We start from the raw sequence: 24,987 nt of genomic DNA on the forward strand, positions 1-24,987 counted from the left end.
CCGCCTCGAGGAGTCGGGACAGGAGGGCGGGCGGAGAACTGTCTTATCAGAGGCCATCGATCATCCACTGCAGCCGAGAGAGGCGAACTTCGAACTTCGAGGGCCAAGAAGGAGAGACGGACGTCAGAGGGAAGCGCGGGGCTGGAGGTCAGAGCCTGGGGGCTAAGAAAGATTGGAGACCTTTTTTTTTAAATTTATTTTTTGGTACCGGGGATCGAACTCGGGTCCTTGTGCTTGTGAGGCAGGTGGTGGAACCACTGAGCTAAATCCCTGGCCCTCCTTTCTTTGTTCTTATTATTACTCGGTTCTCGAAGAACCAGGATGTCTTCAGCAGATGTGCTCGTCCTCTTTCTTTTCCTTAAGGACAACTTTTTATTGCTGCTGGAGGCTTTTACCATCGGTTCAGGGTTCTGACTGCAGTACCTTCTTCAGACTGCAAAGGGAGCTCAGCATCCAAGTCATTAAGAGAAGTACAGGCAGGTTGTGAGACATGGAATAATACTTATTAGAAAAGCCTAACAGCCTGACCTGAAATGAGGACTCTGAATTACACGGTACAGACTCAAATCCCAGGCAGCATCTAGACAGACCCTTACTGATTACAAACGGTGAAAACGGACCAGTTACAGAAATCTAACCATTTCCATCTAGGTTTCTTTGGTGAGCACCTGGATATATCAACTTTGTCACAAATTCTTTTATACAAATGTCAAAATATTTCCAGCAAATCTAAGTGTTCTAGTTACATGCCATTTTAAAGTTTAAGATAAAGCCGTGATTTTGTTTTTAAACTATAAAAATTGAAATGAGAAACACAATATCAGTGTGGTAATGTGAGAACTTTTTCTATTACCCCTCTTATTCAATTCCAAAGTACACTTTCCACACTAACTGGAATCTAAATCATGGATTAAACATGACTGCCACACGAATTTTGCTAAAAAGGGGGGGGGTTACCTATTCAGTGTCAGGTGATATGATCCTGCCCTTGAGCGTCACAGCATCACGGGACCACTGAGGCCTCAGCGGTGACCAGAGGCAGAGTTGAGTTATGCTTCTGAGTGCCACAGCCAGCTTGTGGGGAAGGTGACATTGGGCTGTAGACAGCCATGGTCATACCTTAATTATGAAACGGTTCTTCCCCCAAGATCAAGTCTTCCCATTATCCCAGCTACAGAAACTGTAGGGTGGGCTGGGGATTTAGCTCAGTGGTTCTGCCACCTGCCTCGCAAGCACAAGGACCTGAGTTTGATCCCCAGTACCAAAAAAAAAAAAAGAAAGAAACTGTAGGGTGCTGTGTAGAATTAAGTGGAGGGAAGGGAGCGATTTGCTCTGCTCCATAGTTCCTAATTTCGCTACTGGAATTAAGGTGTGTGTCCCTGCCCGGCACACTGTGATGTTCTTACGAGCTGTCTTTCCATGGGGTGGCACTCAGCATTTACTGTGGTTTGATTGCACCTTGTGCAGACATAAAAGAGGACTTCCAGAACTGCCTGAGAAAGTGGTAACTGGCTCTAGTTGTGTTGTTGCACATCTGTAATCTCAGCAGTCTAGGAAGCTGAGGCAGGAGGATCACAAATTCAAGTCTATCCTGGAAAATTTAAGAGACCTGGGGCCGGGGATTTAGCTCAGTGGTTCCGCCACCTGCCTTGCAAGCACAAGGTCCAGAGTTCGATCCCCAGTACCAAAAAAAAAAAAAAAAAATTTAAGAGACTTTGTCTCAAAATAAAGAACAAAGAGCTTTTATTTACTTATTTTTGCTTGCTCATTTTTTGGAGATAGGGACTTACTATGTATTCCAGACTGGCCTTGAACTCATGGAGATCCTCTTGCCTCAGCCTCCCAAATGCTGGGATCACAGCTGTGCACCACCAGTCCCGACTTGCCTTTTCACTTTGAGAGAGCATCTCACTAAAGTGACCAGGGATGGCCCAAATTTTCAGTCCTCTTGCCTAGCCCTCACAGAGTGCTGGGGTTCCAAGTGTGCACCATCATGCCCGGCCATCCTCAGTTTGAGCCACATGCCTGCCCCCTCCTGAGTCCTGCTCTCTGTTGTTGTTTCTTTCTTTGGTACCAGGACTTGAACTCAGGGCCTCACACTGGCCAGGCCAGGCCTCTCCCTCTGCCCAGTGGGGCCTGCCTACTGCTCACACGTGTCCACAGAGCCCACTCACAGGGTCTGTTTAAGATGTCCTCAGGTCTGAGTCATACTCTACACCCCAGAATTCTGCCTGGCTGTAGAATTCTGGGTTGGAAACACTGTCTTAGTACTGTTGTTTTTCTTTTTCTTTTTTTTTCCCCAAACATTCTAGGGGTTGAACCCAAGGCCTCTCATGTGTTAGGCAAAGGCCCTACACTGAGCCCCAGCCCCAGCTCATCTCAGTTTCTTTTTGTTGTTTTTTTTTTTTTCATGATACCAGGGATCGAACTCAGGACCTTGCACTTGCAAGACAGACGCCAGAACCACTGAGCTAAATCCCTGGCCTTCGTTGTTTTTTGAGACAGGGTCTCTTGACGTAGTTCAGGCTGGCCTTGAACTTGTGATCCTCCAGCCTCAGCCTCCTCAGTGCTGGGATCACAGGCTTGTGTCACTGTACCAGGGTCATTTCTGTTTTAAAAACATTGTTCATTGCCGTCTTTCTCCTAGTGTTGCCGTGAGACTGGGCCATTCTTATCCCTGCTTCTCTCAGTCTGAGTTCAAGCAGGACACAACCAGGCACTGATTGAGGCAGGGAGAGCACCCTGTAGAAGAACAGCTGTAAATTACAAGGAGACTCTGTATGACATCCAGAGTGGAGGGTGCTGTCCAAGGAAGAACTGCCAGGCGCGGTGGTGCCTGCCTGTCATCCCTGAGTTCTGGGAGGCTGAGGCAGGAGAATCACATGTTTGAGCACAGTCTGGGCAACTTAGCAAGAGCCTGTCTCAAAACACAAAAGAAAAAATAGGCTGGGGAAGTAGCTCAGTGGAAGGGCCCCGAGTTCCATCTGCATTACACGCACGAGCACGCACATACACGCACACACACGTGCCACCTTCTACCAGTGAGTGGGTAAGAAAGGATGACTTTGGACCTGCGAAGCAGCAAGCCGAGAGCTGGCTCTTGCTCCCTCGTGGTGACATCTTCCCTTCTGAGTCTATAGTCTTCGTGGTCTTTAGTGTCCCTGAGGCGGGCCTGCATTCATCCCTTGTTCTGGGCCCTCAGCAGGTCTGTTACTGCTGGTGACAGGGTTGGGACAGGCTCCTAGGTCCCTAGAGCTAGACCTGGCCCAGGCCGGAAAGGAAACCCAGCAAGGTTTATTACGGGATAATGCAGGCTCTGCCTGCCAAAGGAGTGCAGCCTGAGTGCGGGTCGGGGGTCAGGGCGCAGGACTTAAGCGTCTCTCCAGGCCCAGGCTGCCCTGCGGGGCCTTCCGGAGCAGGACTGACCATGTGACTGACAGGTGCTTTACCATGATTCACTGTGGCGGATCAGATGTGTAGATGCAGTCCACGAGCATGAGCTCAGGGAGGAGAGGTCACCGCCTTGCCGGGTGCAGGCCGCACATAGGAAAAGGAGAAGAAGAAACAGGTGCAAGCTCAGCAGGACAGGCTCAGAGCAGGGCAAAGCTGAGAGGGCCGCTCTGGCACTGGAGACCAGGCCAGCTGCTCTGCTGCAGGCTGCGGGTCTTTTGTGAGGTCTCGGGGAGGGGGAGCTCAGCGCGAGGGGCCAGGCTGCCTGGCAAGGCTTGGGAGAGCACAGGCGGTGACGGTCACCCAAGACCGAGGCTTGGGAAAGCGCGGGCAGTGGCCGAAGAGCAGGGAGGACAATGCTAGGGGTCCCCGGATGAGCTGTGCTGGGAGCAGGGTTTAGAGGGGCCTCATCAGGACAGCGCCGCCGGATTCCTCCAATACCTGCAATCCCAAAACTCTGGGAGGCTGAGGCAGGAGGATCGCCCCAAGTTTGAGGCCCTCCTGGACTACATGGTGAGCTCAGGGATCAGCCTGAACTATCCAATGAGACTCAGTCTCAAAAAAGAAAAAAAGAAAAGAAAAGAAACAATAAAAAGTTACTGCAGGCTGTGCAGGGCGTCTGGTGTGCATGCGTCCCAGTTTGGAATGTTGGACTTTTCCAGGCAGGAATGTCAGATTCCAGGAATCTTTGCTTTTCTTATCTTTGCCTCCCCATAGCAAGCCTTGCGGGGTGGGGAGCGGGGCGTTGCTCAGGTTCAGGTGTGTCAGGGAGTTAGTTGCTCCACAGCTCAGTAGTACTCATCTTAGGTCCAGAAGTTCATGTTCTTGTAGCTCTGAGAAAACGTCTTGAATTATTTAAATTATTTTCCCCTGTATTTTTTCTTTCTCTCTTAGTTGTTTAAGTAGTGTACTAGAACTGTTTCCCTAATTTTATCTTTTCCTTTTGTATTCTATCTCTTTGGATGTTTTCTCTTTCTTCTGGGATATTTTTTATTTTTTGGATCATCTACTGAGCTTCAGTTTTTAATTTTTCTTATCATGTTTGTAATACCCAAGGACTGTTTATTGGATCTCTAAATGTTATTCTTCTTTTTAAGTAGTGTCCCATTTTTGTTTCACGAATTCAGTATCTTTTGTTTCTCTGAGGATGATGGTGAGTTTTTCTTTGAACTTTTCTTTTTCCTACACAGAATCTATTTCTGTAAATTGCTTTTTCATCCTGTTTTATGTTCATTTACTTTGCCTTCTGTTGTAGCTTTATCTTCATGTCCCCCAGAGCCTCATGTGGGCATAGATGAAGCTTTTCAGAGGTGGCTGTATCTAGAGTATGTGATACTGGAGTTAAGGGTGTGTGATTACTCAATTAGTCCACTAATTGGATTGGCATAGTTCTGGGTGTGGATAATGGGAAGGCCCAGCCTGGGTGGGGATGGCACCACCCAAAGACTGGATGGGATTAAAAGGAGAGGTAGGCTTCTGCTGCTGCTGCTTCTGCTGCCTTGCTGCCTGCCTGCCATGAACTGTTTGTCCTCTGCGATGACCCTCTGCCATGCCACCCTGCCTTGGAGCCAGCCGACTGTGGCCTGTCTGTAAAGGTACAAACTGTGAGCTGAAATAAACCTTTCCTCCTTTAACTTGGGTGTTGGGTATTTTGTCTCAGCAATGAGAAAAGTAACTACGACACCTTCCATGCTTCAGGTTTCTTTCTACTGTGTTTGAGGGAGTATTTGATTGTGGTTTTGGTGCCTGGTGGTCATTGGCTTGTCTAGTCATTGATGAAAACATGATGTAGTTAGGTCCCAGCGGAAAACATGCAGTTCACTCAGGTTGGACAATTCCAAGAGAGGCGTAGTGTCCCACATCTGTAATCCCGGCACTCTGGGAGGTGGAGGTAGCAAGATAACAAATTCAAGCCCAGCCAGGGCAACTTAGCAACTTAGTGAGACTGTGTCTCAAACTAGAAAAGAAAAAAGGGTGAGGGATGTAGCTCAGTGCAAAGTTCCTGAGTTCAATCCCCAATAGCAAAAAACCAAAAACCCAAAAAGCAAAAATTAGGCAGTTTCAGGAGGGTTCACCTATAAAATGAGCATTTGGGAAGGCAGAGTAGGGCACAGGGCAGCCCTGACCTTTGGTTAAGGGACATAGGGACACCTGTGGGAACCGAGGCAGTCTCGCGGAAGAGATGTTCGGCTCTCACTCTCCTGCCTCTCTTTGCGCCCTCCTGGGGACCATGCCGGCCAGAACAACATAAAGTCAGAGACACTTCGGTCCACACCTGGGCTCTTCCCAGCGCAGAGAACCAGGCAGAAAGCGGATGTTGAGGAGCCACTAAAAACTAAGTTGCTATCAGGACCTGGTGGCTCACTCCTGTCTTCCTGGCTACTGGGGAGGCTGAGGCAGGAGGGGTGAAAGTTCAGTCCCAGCCTGGGCAATTTAAGCTACTTAGTGAGACGGTCTCAAAATAAAATCAAAAAATAAAAAAGGATTGGGGGTGTAGCTCCATGCGAAGGCCTTGGGTTCCATCCCCAGTTCTGCAATGAATGAATGAATGAAACATAAACAAATAAACGGAAAAGAGACTAAGATGCTGGTTGGAAGCTCTGTGTGTGCTGCGGCATCTGTGGGCCATTTGCCAGGGCAGTGCCCCTGCGTCTGGGTCTTCAAGCTTCTCCTCGAAGGTGAGTCGGGGTCCCCAGGGAGGAAGGGCCCTTCTTCTTTCCCGAAGGACCAGCGTGCTGCTCCCAGAAAGGCAGAGATTGCCGCACCGTCCAGCAATCCCTACTTCCTTCCTTTCTTTCTTTCCTCTTTTCCTTTGAATTTTTTTTATTAGTCTGTGTTTGCACTGCACAATGATCACACTCATTGAGGGGAGCTGGTGCGCGAACACAGCACATCTTGCTCCTTCTACTCCCCTCTCTCCTCCCTTCATCTCTTGGTACCATTCAGAAAACATCTATCTTCCTGTTTCCTATTATCTTTTATTTTGCTCTTTAAATTATTTATACTTTGGGTTTCTCATGTGAGAGAAACCATGCGGTGTTTAATGTTGCTTGTCTGATTTATTTCACTTAACATTGTGGTCTCCACCAGCTGAGCACACATAGGGTTGTTTCTGCAGCCTCTATTCTGTTCCACTGATCCACACGTCTGTTTTTGTGCCAGTGCCATGCTGTTTTTATCGTGGTGTTTTTGTAATATAACTTCAAATCTGGGATTGTGATGCCTCCTGCTTTGCCCTTGTTACCCAGCATTGCTTTTGCTATCCTGGGTCTCTTCTGATTCCATATGAGTTTTAGGATTGTTTTCTCCAGTTCTGTGAGGTATGCTGTTGGTATTTTGATTGGGGTTGCATTAAATCTGTGTGTCAGTTTTGGAAGTGTGGTTATTTTGCCTACATTGGTTCTGCCTATTCAGGAGCAGGGATGTCTTCCCATTTTCTCATGTCCCTTTCAATCTCCCTTTTCAGAGTTTTATAGCTTTCATTAAGAGCTCTTTCACTTCCTTGGTTAGGTTAATTCCTAAGTATTTAATTTTTCTTGAAGCTGCCACGAATGGTATTGCTGTCCTAATTTCTCTCTCGCTGGGCTCATGATCGGTGTACAGGAACTCCGAGTGCTCTTCGTGTGTTGATTTCGTATCCCGAGTCCCTGGTTTGTAAGCGATGTCCACGATCTCCAATGTGCCTGCCGCCCAGGTGCAGGGAGCGCTGCAGGAGGGGGGGAGGGCGGGCCTTGACGGGTGAAGGGAGGAGTCGGAGCCCTCGCTAGTCCTCCTAGCTGACCCGCGCACACACTCTCGCAAAAACACCCCCACACTTGGTTCCAGGGGTCCTGGGAGCCCCCGCCCGTGAGTTTTTCAAGTGTTTTCAAGTAAGTTCGGGGCCCTCTCCGCATTGCCTGTGGCAGCGTAGGAGCCAGCCGGGTTTCCACGCGTCTGAGTCCACTGGGCCTAACCTGCCGCCTTCTGGCTCCGGGACCTGTCTGGCCCTCACTGCTGCGTGGCCGAGGGTCCAGGAGGAGGAACGGCCTCCTGCGGCTGGAATGGGAGGGGGCGAGGAGCCTGTCCCTGCGTCTGGCGGCCAGGCGCCGGGGCGGGAGACACTGCTGAGGCCCAGCTGCGTGGAGCCTTCGCAAGTGTGTTCTCCGCGGGTCGCCCACCCCCCCACGCACCTTCTGATGCTAGGGGTCGAGCCCAGGGCCTCATGTATGCTAAGGATGTGTTCCACGGGGCCTGGGCCTAGTCTCCAATTGCTTCCTATGTGATGGCTGACTCAGCTGGCTGCCTGGAAATGCCTAACGGAATGCTGGGAGTACAGGCAGGCACCGCCACAGGCGGCTTCATATTTATTTATTTTGGAGTCAGGATCTCACTATCTAATTCAGGCTGGCCTTGAACTCATGGAGATCCTCCTGCCTCAGCCTCCTGAGTGCTGGGATCACGGGTATGCACCTGGCCATCATTTTAAATTTTTGAGACAAGGTCTTGATTAGTTTCCCAGGCTTGTGATCCTCCTGTCTCAGCCTCCAAGCCTGCTGGGAAATTGTACTGTTTGTTTGTTTTTTGAGTCAAGATCTAACCTTGTAGCCCAGGCTGGCCTTGAATTCCTGGCAATCCTCCTGCCTCCGGAGTCCTGGGATCACAGACGTGCGCCACCATGGCCAACTGAAATTGTACTTTTAAAGCCCAGCTCTAAGTACAGTCTTTGTGAACTTGCTGCCTCTAAAATGCACAGAAACTCCCCAGCCCACAAGCCCCTGTGGATGGATTCTCACCCCATTCCTGCCCGCCTGGCTCCTTAGTCAAGCTTCTCCCGAGAGACTAAATGGAATTTGTGCATCTAACTGTGCACGAGATTGTTCCTGCAGTTATGGGGCTGCCTAGCTGCAGGGTCTTTGCCGGTTCCCAGCTGGAGCCCGGGGGAGCTGAGGACACATTGCAGAAATGACCCCAAGGCCCGGGAGAAGCTGATGTGGGCTCCAGGTGCAGCCCCCGGGCTCTGCAGGCAGGAGGAGCGGACCGAGCAGCTCAGCGGGCAGCTTGGAAAAGTGAGTCCCAGTTCAGAGGTGGTCAGGGAAGGGTCTGCCATCGGGGAGGCTGAGCGCTTTGGTCCCTCGGGGCTCCATGGAGTCACCCACCTGACAGAACTGGGCAGCAGCCCCCCGGCCTTCACAAGCCATCACCACTGCCAGGAGCCCGCGCGCCGCCTTCCCCTCCCTTCCAGAGGCCAGACGAGCCGTGCGGCTGTGGCCCTCTCAACAGGCCTCAGACATGTCCCAAGCCGCCCTGCCAGACATGCCAGGCTGCGGGTGGCAAGGCGAGAGCAGCCTGCTGTCGGAGTGCGCCGTTGTGCCGCTCGGAGTTATTTATTCTTGGAACACTCATGGACTTTTTTTTTTGGTGATAGTGGGGATCGAACACAGGGACATCTGAGCTACCTCCCCCAGCCCTTGTTTGTTTGTTTTTTGAGACAGGGTCTTGCTGTGTAGGTCAGGCTGGCCTTGAACTTACGGTGATCTTCCTGCTTCAGCCTTCTGAATGCTGGGGTCACAGGCATGCGCCACCATGCCCAGCCTCACCTTTTTTATATACACAATATCTGTGGGTTCCCATCCATGGATTCAACCAACCACAGATCGAGGATATTGAAACAAATTACATTGGTACTCAGCAGGCACAAACATTTTTTGCCTTTTTTTGATACTGTATTATTCCTTAAACAATACAGTACAACACTACTTACACAGTATTTACATTGGACTGTGCAATACAAGCATGCCAGCAATGCTTAACCATGACAAGGACTAAGGTAGAGTGTGCGTCTAGCCGGCACAAGGCCTTGAGTTCAGTCCCCGGCACCTCAAAAAAATCATATATGGATAAAATGATTAAGATTTCCCAAAATGACTGTCATTATTATATATTGCCAACGAGCACCAATAAGAATATATAAATACATACATGGTCATGCTTGGGTGTGCACAATACTACACCTTTTTTTTCCATTAAGTTTATTGGTACATTTCAGGTATACAATACAGTTACATTCATCAATGGGACCTTGTACCTGTACACGATGTATCTTAGTTCTTATTTTTTCCCCCTTCCTCTGCCCTCCCTTCACCCCCTCCACCCTTCCCTATTACAAAGACTTTGTTTATATTTTTTTCCTTTTCTCATATTTTTTTCTTTTCCCTTCTTTCCTTTTCCCTCCCCCTCCCATTTCCCCTTCTCCTTTAGACATTTTCTTCCTATTTCACAATATCAATTATACATTTTGATCCTTATTTACACTTTTAGTTTTTCACACTGCAGAAACTATTTGGTATTTACCCATGTGTGTCCTATTTATTTCACTTAAGGGTACGGCCTCAATGTGCATCCAGTTAGCTATAAATGTCTCTAGTTTCTCATTCTTTATGGCTGAGTAGTACTCCATTTTATATATTTAAAAAACCCCACAGCTTCTTTATCCAGATGGGCACTTGGGCTGTTTCCAAGTTTTAGCTATTACAAACTGTGCCGCTATAAACATGGGTGAGCATATATCACTGTGGTATGATTCTTCCAACCCATTTGGGAAGATACCCAGCAGGGTAATGAATAGCTGGGTCAAATGGGACCTCTAGTCCTAGTTCTTTGAGGTATCTCCATACTGATTTCCACAGTAGTTGCACCAGTCTGCACTCCCACCAACAATGGAGAAGGGTTCCTTTCTCCCCCCATGCCCGCCAATATTTGTTATTGGTTGATTTCTTTTATTTTTGGTACTGGGGATCGAACTTGGGTCCTTGCGGTTGCACAGCAGGCAGTGAAACCGCTGAGCTAAATCTCCGGCCCTAGATGCCCATTTTTGAATTGGGTCTTTGAATTTGGGGGGTCTGATTTTTTTCAGTTCTTTACATAGTCTCGATAGTAGTCCTCTGTCTGAGGTACAGCTGCTAAAAAATTTTTCCCACATTGTAGGTTGTCTCTTAGCGCTGTTGGTGGTTTCTCTTGCAGTGCAGAAGCTTTTTAATAAGATGAGATCTCAGTTTTTGATTCTTTGTGCTAGTTCCCATGCTACTGAGGTTTTGTTCATAAAGTCTTTTCCTATACCAATGTCTTCGAGAGTTCTACCTAACTTATTTTCCAGCAAGTTTAGTGTTTCTGTCTTAATATTTAGATCTTTAATCCACTTTGATCTTAGTTTAGTGCAGAGTGATAGATATGGGTCTAGTTTTAATCTTTGGCAAGTTGACATCCAGTTTTTCCAACACCATGTATTAAAGAGGCTATCTTTCCTCCAGTAAGGGTGTTTGGTTCCTTTGTCAAAGATGAGGTACCAGGGCTGGGGATTTAGCTCAGTGGTTCTGCCACCTGCCTCACAAGTTGGATCCCTGGTACCAAAAAAAAAAAAAAAAAAAAAAGATGAGGTGGCTGAGTGTGTCTGGCGTTGTTTCTGCATCTTCTAATCTGTTCCACTGGTCCTCAGGTCTGTTTCTTTGCCAGTGCTGTGCTGTTTTATCACAGTAGCTTTTACTACACCTTTCTTGCAGTACGGTGGGTGGAGCCTGGGACCTCATGCAGGCTGGGCCTGCTGTGCCCTGTGCAGCACCTGCCTGCACCCTGGGGTACCAGAGACTCCAGGAGCCCTGGCATGTCTGAACCCACTACCACGAATGCTGTGGAGTGACCATAGTCATAAGTACTACCTAAAAAGGAAATCAGACTGAGACGCTCTAGAAACATCAAAAGGGGGATTAAAAATAAATGTTTTAATGATTTAGAAAAATGTTGTCCACGGGAGTAAGTGGCCTGGCAGCTGCCTTTGCAGAGCAGTTGGCCAGCTTCCCCCTTGGCCGGGGTTGTGGGTACCACGACAGTGGACTGGCCATGTCACCTCAAATAAGAGAGGACCGACCAGGTGTGGCCAAGGGATTCAGTGCAGACAGGACCCACCTGGGTAGGCTCGGCCTGATGGGATAAAAAGGAAGCAGAAGGAAGGCAAGCGCTTCTGAGCCTTCAGAGAGCTCTACTCTTCACCCTCAGCTTTACTGTGTTCTCATGGTTTCCAGCTCAGGCCCTTCGGCCCCCTGATGCAGACTTTTGGGAGAGCTGGGAACAGCAGGGAGAGTCCAAGGCCCAGGGAGGTTTCTGGCAAATAGTTAAACCCTCCTAGGAGGGTGGCTAAGAAAACAGATGAGGAGGCCAGGCTCACTTCTCACCAAGAATGAATTCCCTCCTCCCTCGTCTCCAATTAAGCACAGAAGAAACAAAGGGGGGGCATTATAAAGACTCAGTGTGTAAACTGTGCACTAAGACCTCGTCACTCACACGCCCTGCACACACAGCTCATATCCACTTTATTATTCTCGCCATATTAATACACGGAAACGCAGGTGTTTCCTTTTGTTTTGTTTGGTACCGGGGATCGAACTCGGGTCCTTGCGCTTGTGCAGCAGACGGCGAAACCACTGAGCTAAATCCCTGGCCCCCTTTTCTTTTTTTTTAAATCAACAAAATTTTATTTGTAAAGTTATTCATACTCAAGAAAATTCTGTTTCCTTTTCTTTTTTTTTTTTTACAGAATTTTTTTTATTTATATATTTATTGGTACATTTTAGTTTTACAATTTGTTTACATTTATCACTGGGTGCTTGTACCTGAACATGATGTATCTTGGTTCTTATTTTTCCCCCATTACCTGTGGGCCCTTCACCCCCTCCACCCTTCCCTATTTACATAGACTTTGTTTCCATTTTTTTTTCTTTCTCATAGTTTTTCCTTTCCCTCTTTTCCTTTCCCCTTCCCCTCCCTTCACTCCTTCGTCTTTGGACCTTTTCCTATTTCAAATTATCAATTATTCATTTTAATCATTTTCATCCTTATTTACACTTTCAGTTTCTCACACTAGAGAAACTTCAGTATTTACATGTGTGTCCTGTTTATTTCACTTAAGAGGATGGCCTCAATATGCATCCATTTAGCTATAAATGTCTCTAGTTTCTCGTTCTTTATGGCTGAGTAGTACTCCATTTTATAATAAAACCACATCTTCTTTATCCAGTTTCCAGTTGATGGGCACGTGGGCTGTTTCCAAGCTTTAGCTATTACAAACTGTGCCACTATAAACATGGGTGCACATACATCGCTGTGGTATGATTCTTTTAATTCTTTGGGGAAGATTCCCACCAGGGGAATAGCTGGGTCAAATGGGACTCTGTTTCCTTTTCTATGAGCTATTAAAAGCTTAGGGAAGGGCCGGGGATTTAGCTCAGTGGTTCCACTGCCTGCCTTGCAAGTGCAAGGTCCTGAGTTCAATCCCTAGTACCAAAAAAAAAAAAAAAAAGCTTAGGGACAGAATGCTTTTTCATCTCATATAAATCAGGTTTGGATGACAGCTTTTCAACATAAAATAAAGACACAAAACAAAGTTGAAATACCTGAAACGCTTTTCTAGTCCATACGTACTTTGATAATCTTGTAATAAGTTTCTTCAGCAACTGACAGGGTTGAAAGAAAATCTGTCTTGGGGTAGTGTTTTAAGAAGTCATTAGCAGCAGTGGTAGCAGCATTAGTAGTACTTCCAGAATCTACAAAATCCCAAAGCTATTGCCAAGCAAGCTCAAGTTTGTTAGACCCCATCAGTGGTTTGTTTTGTGTTTTTTGGTACCAGGGATCGAACTCAGGACCTTGCGGTTGTGAGGCAGGTGGTGGAACCACTGAGCTAAATCCCCGGCCCTCCATCAGTGTTTTTAAGGAAGCAATTTAAGCGTCAGTTTTATTACTGGTCTCTGAAATAGCACTTCTGGGTATCCTTTCTGGTAAATTCTGTGGTTGCCTCCATAAGTTGCTTTTCTTGATCTGTAAACGTATCTGTTACTGTGCTCCTTTCTAGGTTGATGTCCATTTTATTAGCTGCTCTGATTCCGCGGGTTTCATGTATCAGTTGTTGTTTAACTTGATCTAATTCAATTTTCATTTTCTCATTCTCTGCTCTTAGATTTGCAAATTCACTTTTTTCTAGGATGACCATATCTTTCCTGATAGAATCCAAATGAGCCATTAGCTGTTGAACTGTTATTTCCTGTTGCTCCTGAGTGACCATCTCCTTGTAGCTAGTATCCAGGCTGACACTAGATAAAGTGGTTAATGCTGATACAATTGTTTCTGTTTGTGCTTTGTCAAATCCACTTTTGGTTTCTAAATCCCGAACCAATGCATGGGTATCAAAAGTTAATTTCCTGTGTTCTAAAGGAGTTGGGTCCACTGGGCTCCTGTCATATCCTTCCTTGCTTGTGGTGGTCAAGGAATCTCCCCAGGAAAGCGGGGTCCTGGAAGATGCTTCCTGGCCTGAGGTACAGTTCAACAGCAGGCCCCCTGGGGAAAGCCAGCGTCTACTCTGTCTACTCACGGTGGGTTTGGTGGGGAGGGGATCAGTCTCTTCCACCTGTACCCTTCCACTGCCTCAGCTGAGAATGGCCTCTGCTGTTAACCTCCCAAGAGGAGCACCTGGACAGCAAGAGAGCACAGAAGGGCTTGTGGAAGATGACACGTAGGCAGTGGCCAATTGGGGTCTCGGGCTGGGGCAGCCCTGAGCTGTGACACCGCCCAATGGAGGCCCCCTTTCCCGCCCTGAGACGGAGGGGCCTTGGACCAAAGCTCCCCAATTCTCTTCCCTTCCCGATACAGTGATTTTGTTTCTGCTTCTGAACGCACATTCTAATTCTTTTATTGATGCAGGGTTTTTCTTCACGAACCCTGGATAAAACCTCCCTCACGAGACTCACAGGACCCTGAGTGAGCACGGACCGTGACTGGATCCTTCCTCTCTTCCGAAGCTGACCCTGGGGGCCAGCGTGAGCCGTACATCAACCCTTGCACAGGCTGATCCAGGCACTGAGCGCCCTGTTCTGATGCCATCCACAGGGACAGGGCTGGATCCTGGTCACCGCTGCTGTCTGTGGGCAGAGGGGCAGCTGGCAGGAGGCAGGCTCGAGGGGGGACAGTGGGGCCTGCAAGGGGCGTCTGGTGGTGACTCCTGGTCCTGGTGGGGGCTTGAGAGTCGCTGGGGCCCAGGAGCTTGAAGCCCAGAGGGCCACTCATGAGGCCCTGTCTCAGAAGAAAGTGAGAGAAAGCACCAGCTGCTCAGTGAGAGGTTCTGCTGTGAGCAAGACAAGGAAGTAACTGGAAAGGAGTTGTTCATGTCTCACAGTGGGAAAGACCCAGTGTGGAGGGGCGGGTGGACAGCATGGGGAAGGGAGGACAGTGATGTTCAGTGTGACCACTTCACGCCCCAGAGCAGTGTACTGTGAGACAAAGACTCATGAAAATGGTTACTGTGGAGAAACCTTTCCTTTGAGGAAACGTTCAGCTGACAGAAAAACTAGACTGTGGGTAGCACCTCCTTCTCCCACTTCCTGGGCGGGTGAGGAGATTCCTGTCAGGCCAGGGTATCCTTTCCTGCGCATCTCCGGGTGCCAGGACTGTGACCCTCACAGCAGCCCTGTGCAGTAGAAACTCTTCCTGCTCCCATCTCACGGATAAGGAGAGTGCTCAGGTACCTTAGTTCCTGGAGCTTGGGGACTGTAGGCACATGCCACCAGGCTGGCCTATCTTTTTTAGATATTTACTTATTTATGTTATTTCTTTATTTGGTACCAGGGATCGAACTTGGGTCCTTGCGCTTTTGAGGCAGGCGGCGAAACCACTGAGCTAAATCCTGGCCCTAGGCTGGCCAATCTTTGTTTGGCTTTTTGTGGTACTAGAGATTGAGCTCCAGGGCCTGGCAGGTGCTGGGTACCTCAGTCACTTTGCTCACCACTAAGGCACAACACCCGACACCCACAGTTCAACAGAGGAGAGGTTTACTTGGGCTCACAGCTTAGTCCACAGGCACTGCTCCGTGGCAGAGGGGCATCAGAGTAAATCTGCTGCAGATGGTGCCCAAGAAGTGGAGAGGGAGGATCTGGGGACGAGGAAGTGATCTTCCAGGTCACAGCCCCAGGACTGCAAGGGGCCCCCATGATCCATCACCTTCAGCAGCCCCACTCTGAACGCTGGAGACTTTTCATGTTGGGTTTGTTTTGAGACAGGGTCTTGCTATGTAGTCTAGGATGATCTTGAAGTTACTATGTAGCTGTGGAAAACATAGTTTTTTCTGTCAAAGGAGATAATTAAAATAACTCCACTTTATAAGCACCCCTCTTTTTGCAAAATCCTATTTTTATAGAATACACATGAGCTCGCTTCACCGTTCCTAGAAAACTCGAGACCAAGAGCGATGTGCCTGTCCACCTGCCGTAACCCTTTGTAACAAAGGGCTTTCTGGCTCACAGAACCCGCTCTGTCCAGCAGCCCTGCCTGCGTGACACTAGCCAGTCACTGGAGGCTTGAGGGCACACTCCCACCAGGGGATCGGGCACAGGGTCCCAGTGCATCAGGGACAAAGCCAGCTCAGCACACTCGATTACTTTTGTCCAGCTCCTCACGCTTCTGCAGAAGTGAAGTCTGCCTTGCCAAGGAACTCTGGAAGTTTGTTTTCTTTTGTCCTGTTGCAACACCAGAGAACTTGTGCCCAACACAGGCCAGGCTGGCCTCCAACTGGAAGCGATCCTCCTGCCTCCGCCTCCCGAGTACTAGGATTAGAGGTATGCTCCACCATGCCCAGCAGATTTAAAATCTAAACCCTAACGCTAGGTAAGAACTCTGCCAGAGCTACATCCCCAGCCCTTTTAATTTTGGGGGTGCGGGGTCTCGCTGGCCTTGGCTGTGGTTGCACTTAGGATCCTTTTGTCTTAGATCCCAGAGTAGCGGGGTCACTGGCACTCACCGCACCCACTGTCTGACCATTTTTAAGCATGCAGCGCAGTGGCGTTGAGCACACTCGTTATTGTGCAGCCACCATCACTCTTCATCTTTTTATTTATTTATTTATTTTTGAGGCAGTGTCAGACTAAAGTCTAGGCTGGCCTGAACCTTTACATCTTCCTGCCTCAGCCTCCCAGGTGCTGGGATGGTGGGTATTTGCCACCACGCCTGGCTCCGCCTTCCTGCTTGTAAACTGGAAACTCTGTACCCATTAAACAACGGCCTCCCTCCCCTCCTCCCTCTGATCACTGATGACCAACATTCTACTTCTGCTTCTATGCACCTGATCTCCAGGCCCCAGGGAAGTGAAGGCCTTACCTGCCCGCTTGTCTGCAAGTTCACCCCTGGAGCCTGCGTCCGCTTGCTTTCCTGAAAGGCCGAATAATATTCCAGCATATGGATGTATTCCATTGTGTTTATTCATTTATCTGGATTTGGGCTTTTCCATCTTTGGGCTACGATGACTAATGCAGCCAGGGGCATGGGGTACAAACATCTGCTTGAGTCCCTGCTTTCAATTTTTTGTGTATCTGTCCAGAAATGAAACTTCTGGATCACACAGAAGTGCTAGGTTTAATTTCAGGGATGATGTTCCTTAAGAGTTACAAAACCGAAGGAAAAAAAAAAGTGGAGTTAGAAAAGCACAACATCCTATAAGTTTACTATAAAAGAAAGGGGTGAAGGCTTCATAACCCCTTCCTGAGGCAGTGCTGGAGTCCATCTCAGGGCTGAACTGGTGTTCATCACCTCTGCTGGGAGCCTGGCTGCTGCAGGGCCGAGGCTGTGGAAACAGGGGTCTCTCCAGCTGGGCAGGGGAGGGAGCAGCGGGACTCGGGGGCCGTGATGGCTTGATCCCCCTCACCTCCTTCCAGGCCAGTGAGAGAGGGCGGAGGGGAGCTGCCCAGAGGCCCGCCCCAGCAGTGTGGGTGACCAGGGGCCCAGCAGCGATCCAGCAGCAGAGATGGGCCCCAGGTGCCTCCGAGTCCTTCCTTCCCCGGCCCCAAGGTGCTGCTTTACACTCCCGAAGGCCTTGGCCAGGCCTGAGGTGGGGATGGGGACACCAGGTCACCCGTCACCAACTCCCTGAGCACCCTCACCCTGGAGACCTCGGTTCCTTGTCTGAAAGGGAAGAAAGGGGGAGCAGGCTTGAACTGAGGCCTTTTGGGGTTAAAATCAATCTTAGGCATGTTTTCTAGGAGGCCTCGGGTGTCTCTGTCTTTGGCCAACTTTTGGAAGCCGAATCACTATAGGGCAGAGGCGAGGCAGGCCTGCTTGCTGGGCAGGAGGCAGTGGGGGCTTCCCCTTAGGGGAGACGCAGGGTAACCATGGACCCCTGAGAGGCAGAGCTGGTCTGGGAGGCCCCAAAGCCCCTGCTGCTCCTCCACCCTCCTTCTGCCTACTCCCCCGTGCCTGTCCCGAGGGCACACGGACATCCCACCATGTGCTTGGTCCTGGGCCCGGAGCCGATGGCTGGGGTTCTGGGAAGTTGCACCCCTCTGAGCCTCCTCTGATGAGGCCTTCCAGTCCAAGGGGAGAGAAGTTCCTGGAGACGGAGGAAGCGCCGGGCGAGCAGCACAGGTGCCCGAGAGGAGTCTGGCTCTGAGGCTTGAGTCCTTCCTGTCCCTCTGTGCAGTCTCGGCGGTGCCTGAGACCCCTGGGCTTCAACCCTGTGTGCTTCCCACTTCTGTTTCCGGAGTCCAGAGGTCCTCACTGTCCCGCCTGGCATACACCCTGGAGCTGGCCAACTCCTCATCTTCTGTCCTTCCAGGGGACAAAGACTGTCGGTGCTGGCATCAGGAACCAGGACGGGCGAGGCCCGGTATGCTGGGCAGGTGTGTTTCTCCCCTTCCTTATCAGTGCTTTTCAACAACTTGGAATGTTGGCCCAAGATTTGCCTTTTCCCTGGAATACTGGGGAGTGAACCCAGAGTTCACACTGAGCCACTTCTCCAGCCCTTTCTTGCGGGGTGGGGTTTGAGACAGTATGAAGTTCGGGCTGAACTTGAACTCACTATGGCGCCCAGGCTGGCCTTGAACTCATGACGATCCTCCTGCCTCAGCCCCCTGAGGGCTGGGACTACAGGGGTGAGTTACCACACCTGGTGGGCCCTTTTTATTTTGAGACAAGGTCTCCCTAAGTTGCTAAATCTGCCAGACCGGGCTCAAAATTTTGATCCCCCTGCCTTAGCCTCCTAAGTGCTGGAATTACAGGTGTGTACTACCAAACCAGCTGGCCTAAGAATTCTGATCTTGCACTTCATATAAAGTTCAGGCATGAAGTTGCTCAGGGTCCAGGGGAGGCCACATCTCCCAGACAAGGCCCTCACTGTGTGCCAGGCCCCCCTCAGCAGTGAGGACGCGGATGGGTTCGTGGTATTGCAGTCAGCACAGGTTTGGAGGGAGCACAGGGAGCCGCAGCTGGACAGATGAGGGGCTCCGGGAAAGCTTTCTGGGGAAGACATCTGAGCTGCACCTGCAGGGCAGTGAGGGGCAGAGCAAAGGAAGGGCAAGATCAGTGAGGGATCAGCTGCAACAAGGGCACCGAGTGAGCGACCGCAGTGAGAGAATCCTGGGCAGGCGTGGGGATGGAGACCACCCAGGACAGAGGAGCTGACCCTTCCGCAGGGGAGCTGAGGGGCAGCCCACTGGGGTGCAGGTGCCAGGTGGGCATGAGATGCCTGCTCCTGGCATCAAACCCCTCCAGGAAACTCCTATCTGAGCAGACGGCTTCTGCAGCCTCCCTGCTCCAGGCAGGCAGCTGGCAGTCCCTCTGCGATCATTTCCAGGACTGTGTATGCCACAGAGGGGAGGGGTCAGCCACAGTGGGGACGTGCTCCAGTCCTGCTGCAGCAGCCCCATTTTAGTTAGCAGGAGAGGCTGGGGCTCCAGTGAGGCTGGAGTGGCCCCAGGGCCCCAGGGCAGGGCTCCCTCAGGGAGCTGCAAAGGCGGGGTTCTTCAGCAGCAGCTCTGGTCCCGGGTCTGGGGTTCCATCAGGCCACGCCCATACCGAGCTTGTCCCCTCCAGATAGCTCTGGAGCCCTCTACCAGCCTCGGCTCTGGGGAGCCTGGTGGCCCTGCCAAGGGGTCAAGGGCCAGTTTCAGGGGGCTGGGCGGGAGGGCTGCCCTGCAGGTCCCCCTTGAACACCTATGTCCCAGCGGCAGGGCTGTCGCCTCCAGAGGTCTTGGTGTCCACGGGCCGGGGCGCAGGACTTCGGGCACCGTCAGGACACCGCAGTCACAGGAGGGGACCCCGGTCTCTCCGGCGTCTGGCTCAGCTCGAGGACAACCCCCCGGGATCTCCCGGGGCTCCGCGGGTGCCTGCGGGGCGAGCCGGGCAGCGCAACTTCCCCAGGGCCCTCGGCTCGCGGCCCTAGAGGCCGGGCCAGGTGCGCGGCGCGGGCGGCGCCCCCTGCGGGCGCGGGCGGCTGCTGTTGCGCCACCGCTCGCTTTCGTAACCGCACGGGGCCGCCCAGCAACGCGGCGAGTTCCTCAAATGTCGCCCTGCGCCGCTGCCTGCGCGGCCCGCCGCTCCGAGCCACGCGCGAGTGGGGCCGGGCCGGCCGAGCCCGGGCGCGAGGACGATGCTGGCCGCCGCCTGCGCGCTGCTGGCCGCGCTGCTGGCCGTGCCGGGGCAGGCGCGGGTCTGCTCGGCGCCAGGTAAGGCCGGGCCGCGGGCGCGGGTGCGGGCGGCGGGCGGCGGGCAAGGTGCGATCAGACGGCGCGTCCTCCGAACCGACTCTCGGCCGGCCCGGCCTCCCCGCCGCGGTGAGGCCCGGCGAGGCGCCGTCCTCCTGGGGCGGCTGCACCAGTGCCCGCTCCTCCTCGCGGCCCCGAAGGCGCTGACATCACGGGCGCTGAGTCACGGAGCCGCGCGTCCCGGGCTGGGACTCGGCCTGGCGGCAGCGAGGCACCAAGCCCTGGGGCTGGCAGCGCCGGGCGCCCCTCGGCCGGAGAGGGGCGGGAGCGGCGGGGCCCCTGCTCCTGCGGCCCGCGCCCTGCGCCCCGCGCCCGCCTGCCTTCCCCCTGCGTGCTGTCGCCTGTCTCGTTTCTGCTCTGGGACAGCTGGCCAGCCGCTTCTCTAGCGTTTATTTTCGGCCCGAGGGCTTTGAGGACGCAGCGGAAAACCGCGGGGTGGTGGGCAGGCTTCCCGCAGCTGGGCGGCCTTGGGCGGGCTCTTCCACCGAGAGACCTGTGGTGCTCCTGGGCGCACGGGGTCCGCTCCCAGCTCCCGCCCTGGGCAGAGCGTGGGCTGCACTCCTGGCGGCCGTGGTACCTGAGCTTGGAGAGAGAAGGACCTGCCAGCCTCTGCCGCTGTTGGCTGGGAACAACTGGGCTTGGATTGTGGCTTGAGAACTGGGCTTTGATGGAGAACTGGGCTTTCTGATTCTCAGCTAGGTCTACATAAAACTTTGAAAGAAGGGACTGAGGTTTCAGGAAGTCGGGCCAAGGCCCACTCCTCCCTGGGCCCTGTGCCCTGTGGTGGGGTCCTAAAACCTAGACTGGCAGGAGGAGCTGAGGGTGCTGCGGCAGGCTGACACCCTGGGCCGAAGAGCCCAAGGAGGGGAAGGTGAGAGGAGGGGCCCAGAGCCCTGCCCTAGCCCAGGGTGCCTGCCCCAGGAGGCCCTGCCCGCCCTTCCCTTTGCTCGGAGCTGCCCGGAGGCCCCTTGAACACAGCCGGTAGCAGGCACTTCTGCTTTTCTGGTGCTCGGAAAGGAAGGGCAGGGGTCTCATGACCTGGGCAGCCTGTACGGCAGAACTGAGAGTTGGGGAGGAAGTGAGAGCCTGCAGGGCTCAGAAGGAAAATGGGGAGAAGTTAGAAACGCACTGCTCCCCTCCCACACCCGCAAGACTCACTGCACAAACTGGGAGTAAAAGAGAGAAATCTCACCGGAAACATGGAGCCGTGACTCGGTTTAGAGAAGCGCAGGGCAGAGGGGCAGAGGCTGGTGCTGGCCGGGGAGAGCTCAGCCCTCCCGGCTGTGTGTTCCTGGGGCTCAGCTGCTGCTCCCAGCCCTGGAGCTGCCCGACCCCAGGCCCTCTGCCCTCCAGAGTCCGGACCAGCTGGGACTTGGGCTTCTTCCGGCCCCAGAACACTAGGTGCCAGGCGAGGAAGGCCTGGCCCCGGGCGGCTCAAGTTCCTTCTTGCTTCTGCAAGGCAAGAAAATACCCCAAACAAGCAAACACCTCGGAGTAGCAGAGTCCAGCTGCACTTCTGCGTCCCCCTCCCCGTAGGGCAGTCTCTTCTCTCCCCAAGGCCCTCCTGCATTCCCCGCTGCTCCTGCGTCAGTGTGCCCTGGATCTGCCGTGACTTTCGGGGTGCGCTGTGGAGTAAAGGGCTTCAGTAACAATGCTGGCTCGTGTTCTCAGCCCACAGTTATTAAACATGAGTCTCAGGGAGCCAGTTGTGCTGTTTTGCTCTTTTAAGAGGCAGAGTGGTTCAAGCCTGACACAGGGCGCTCTGGGAGGCTGCGACAGGAGGACCGCAAGTTCCAGCCCACCCTGGGCAACTTAGCAACTTACTGGGACCCTAGCCTTTTTTTTTTTTTCCTTTGGTACCGGGGATCAAACTCGGGACCTTGAGCTTTCGAGGCAGGCAGCGGAACCACTGAGCTACATCCCCAGCCCTGGGACCCTATCTTGAAATACAGTATTAAAAAGGGCTGGGGATATAGCTCAATTCAAAGGCCCTGGGTTCACTCCTTAGTACTGAAAAGAGAAAAGGAAAAAGAAAGACAAAAGCAGGAGGAACCCTGGGCCCTGCCCTGGTCTTGTGGGTGCTGTCTTGGGGAGGACATGGGCCCAGCAGGTGTCTGAGGGGCAGAGTGGAGGCCTTCTCCCCTGCCCAGGCTCCTGATGCCAGAAGTCTCCGGCTTTGGCTCTGACCCTTGTTTATTGGGTCCCACAAACATTCGGAGTCCTGCTGAAGCCCAGGGGGCCTGAGTGGGGTCAGCCCCAAAGATGCCCTCCCAGGGGCTGGAGATGAGAGGCCCAGGAAATCCAGTCTCCCGCCCACCCTTGAGGCACTCTCTCTGCAGGTGCTGTGGGCGGGGCGATGGTCCCAGCGGGTCGGGGAGGCAGGGCCCAGGGTATACCATGCCCAAGGGGACCCTGGAGAGCTGGAGCTCCCCAGCACCCCTGCACTGGGTGTTTGTGAGGCTGCTCCAGCAGGCCTGCCCTCTCCTCGCCCTCCCCGTGTCCCGCTGAGCTGCACCCCAGCCAGCAGCAGGCAGAGGGCCAAAGGGTCCAGGGCTCTGCTCTCCAGGAAGCCCTGTGGGGGTGTGGGCAGCGCGGGCAGGGTCTTCCGAGGCCTCTGCTGCCCTCTGCCCCCTCTCAGCAGCTTCTGAACAAAGCAACAGGAGTGGCTTTGGAGCTGGGCAGGTCTCAGCCCACCCTGGCCAAGCTCGATTTCTCTGAGGCTCGGTGCTCAGCCGAAATAGAAAAAGCGCTCAGCTGGCCTCTGGGCCCCATGTCCCACTCAGGGGTTTGCCAGCAGCAGGTTGCAGGTGCACCTGCAGAGGCCAGGCTTCTTGTCATCATTCCCTGTACAGTGCAGAGTGACAACTGTTCCCGAAGCGTTGAGGTCCTGGGTACCGTAGCCTACGGTGGGTGACAGGGCACAGGAGGACACACGTGGGTCACTGCAAATACTTCCTTTTTTTTCATTTTGGCTTTCTGAGACAGGTTCTTGCTATGTAGCCCAGGCAGGCCTCGAACTTGAGGCGATCCTCCTGCCACAGCGTCCTGAGCCCTGGGATTACAGGCGTGCACCACTGTGCTCCACTTTGTGATTTTATGAGAATCGAGCACCCTCTGATTGGGTATCAGGGCTGCCCTACACAGTGATTTCGAGGGTTCAGTGGGCTAAGTGGGGCATTAAGCAGGGTGTTGACCAAGCCACCAGATGTCGGGTTCTAAGAGCTCAGACAGTGGTGAGTAAAAGACAGAAATCGCTGGGAATTGGAGGTTCCCTATAATGGGGGACAACAGGATGTCAGTATGTGATAGACCAGGGGAGGACATGATGGGGAGATGACGTAGGCGGAGATCAGCAGTGTGGGTGCGTATGTGTGTGTGTGTGTGTGCGTGTGTGTGTGTGCGTGTGCGGGTGTGCACGTGCAAGCTCCCGTGGGTTAGGGTTGTAATGGAGAATTGGTATTTTAGGGAAGGCCTCACTATTATTGAGTGAAGACTTATTTAGAGGTCCTGTGTGTTCCCACCCCCTCTGCAGTGATCCACCGAGTGGAGCCTTCTCCCAGGGGACAACGGCTGGATGGTGGGTGGGAAGCACTGGTGTAGCCCACTGACTCCAGGTGAGGCCAGAGAGGCTCCAGGCCAGGACTTGCCTGGCAGTGACCCTGGGGAGTTGCCGGACCTCGCCTCTCAGGTCTCAGACTCCGCCTTTCCTGCCAGGGCTGGCCCAGGGTGACTTTTAGCCAAACCCCAGTGCGGCTCCGCCCTGCGCCTGGGCCCCAGGCCCTTGTCCAGGCTGCCTCCAGCCACCCTTCTCCGACCCAGCCCTTCGCCTCCTTCCTGGGTGTGGGCTGCAGGACTGCGCCTGCTGCAGGGGAGCCCAGGATTGAGCGGGGATGTCTGGAAGCAGAGCAGGGGTGGTTCTGAGGGGCTCGGTGGCAGTCGGGTCCCCCGGGTGCTGAGTCCCAGGGCTGAGATCACCTGGGGTGGACAAGCCCAGGGTGAGAGGGGCGGGCAGGGAGGCTGGGAAGGGGGGTCAGGAGCGCTGGTGCCTGAGAACCGGTAGGGACAGAAGGTCCCCGGAGTGGGCCCAGTTATCGGCACACTCGGGAGAGGGGGCCGGGGTTTGACCTGGGGATTGACTCAGCCACCTGCAGCTTCTGTAGTGACCCTGACCCTCGAGCTGAGGTGGACAGCGGGTGTGGGCAGCTCTGAGGCCGTCGGCTGCAAAGGGAGCAGCAGAATGGTGTCTGTCAGCCAAAGTGTGCTCAGCAAAAGGGAGGGGTTTCTCCCCCAACTAAAAATTTTTTGCTTTTGTTTTTTGAGGCAGGGTCTCATTAATGTAGTTCAGGCCAGCCTTCAACTCACTGTGTAGCCCCGGCTGGCCCCTAGCTCACAGGGACCCCCTGCCTCAGCCTCCTTAGTTCTGGGAGCACAGCTGAGCTCCACCAACAGAGACAAAATCTTAACAAAAGGGAGTTTTTAAAAGACGGTAAAATATCGGCATATTTACATGCTGAGGGAAAGGATCTACTAGGGACCAAAAGCACTGACAGAGGGGTGAGAGTATCCTTGAGTAGCGAGAGGGAACAGGCTCAGCGGGTTCAGTGAGCAGCTCAGGATCACAGCGAGGAAGTGATGGGCCGGCGTCCGTGCTTGCTCCTTCCGCCCCGTCCCTTATGTTGTCAGCAGCGCCAACCCTTCCTTCCCCGGGCACAAAGACAGCAAGACCTCTCTCTGCTCGGCGTCCTTTGCAGACTGTGATGTTTCAGGCGGCCAGGGCAGCCTCCCCTGACCCAGGAAGTGCCTGCCACCTTCTGCCGAGTCCTCAGTGCCAGCAGCCGGAGTACAGGTGTGGCCTTGGTCTGCGGCCCCGGCTCCCTCCTGCCCTGGAAGCCATTGTCACCACTTCCGGTCAGGGCTGTCCTGGCACCTGTCGCTCTGGGGACTTTCCTCCCTGTCCAGGAGGCAGCGGGAAATACAGCTCTGGGCCTGGCCG

General features: G+C 52.9%; 1 protein-coding gene and 1 pseudogene across 3 annotated transcripts in view; one reads left to right on the forward strand and one right to left on the reverse strand.

Moving 5' to 3' along the window:
- Positions 1–11,843: 11,843 nt before the first annotated feature.
- Positions 11,844–14,535, reverse strand: LOC101705296 (coiled-coil domain-containing protein 90B, mitochondrial pseudogene; annotated as a pseudogene).
- A 5,232-nt stretch (positions 14,536–19,767) lies between these two features.
- Il6r (interleukin 6 receptor) overlaps positions 19,768–24,987 on the forward strand; it is a 39,102-nt gene continuing 33,882 nt past the window's right edge. The window contains exon 1 of one of the 3 annotated variants that reach the window (XM_021249305.2): positions 19,768–19,955. In XM_021249305.2, coding sequence (XP_021104964.2) covers positions 19,880–19,955 — 76 coding nt within the window. In that variant the 5' untranslated portion in view covers positions 19,768–19,879. The remainder of the gene's footprint in view (positions 19,956–24,987) is intronic. The other 2 variants (XM_013067952.3, XM_087203529.1) reach the window with 2 other exon arrangements.

This window comes from Heterocephalus glaber, unplaced genomic scaffold (assembly GCF_053883595.1).
Source record: "Heterocephalus glaber isolate CG9 unplaced genomic scaffold, H.glaber_assembly_v1.0 deba00001795, whole genome shotgun sequence".
In the NCBI taxonomy this organism is placed as follows: Eukaryota; Metazoa; Chordata; class Mammalia; order Rodentia; family Bathyergidae; genus Heterocephalus; species Heterocephalus glaber.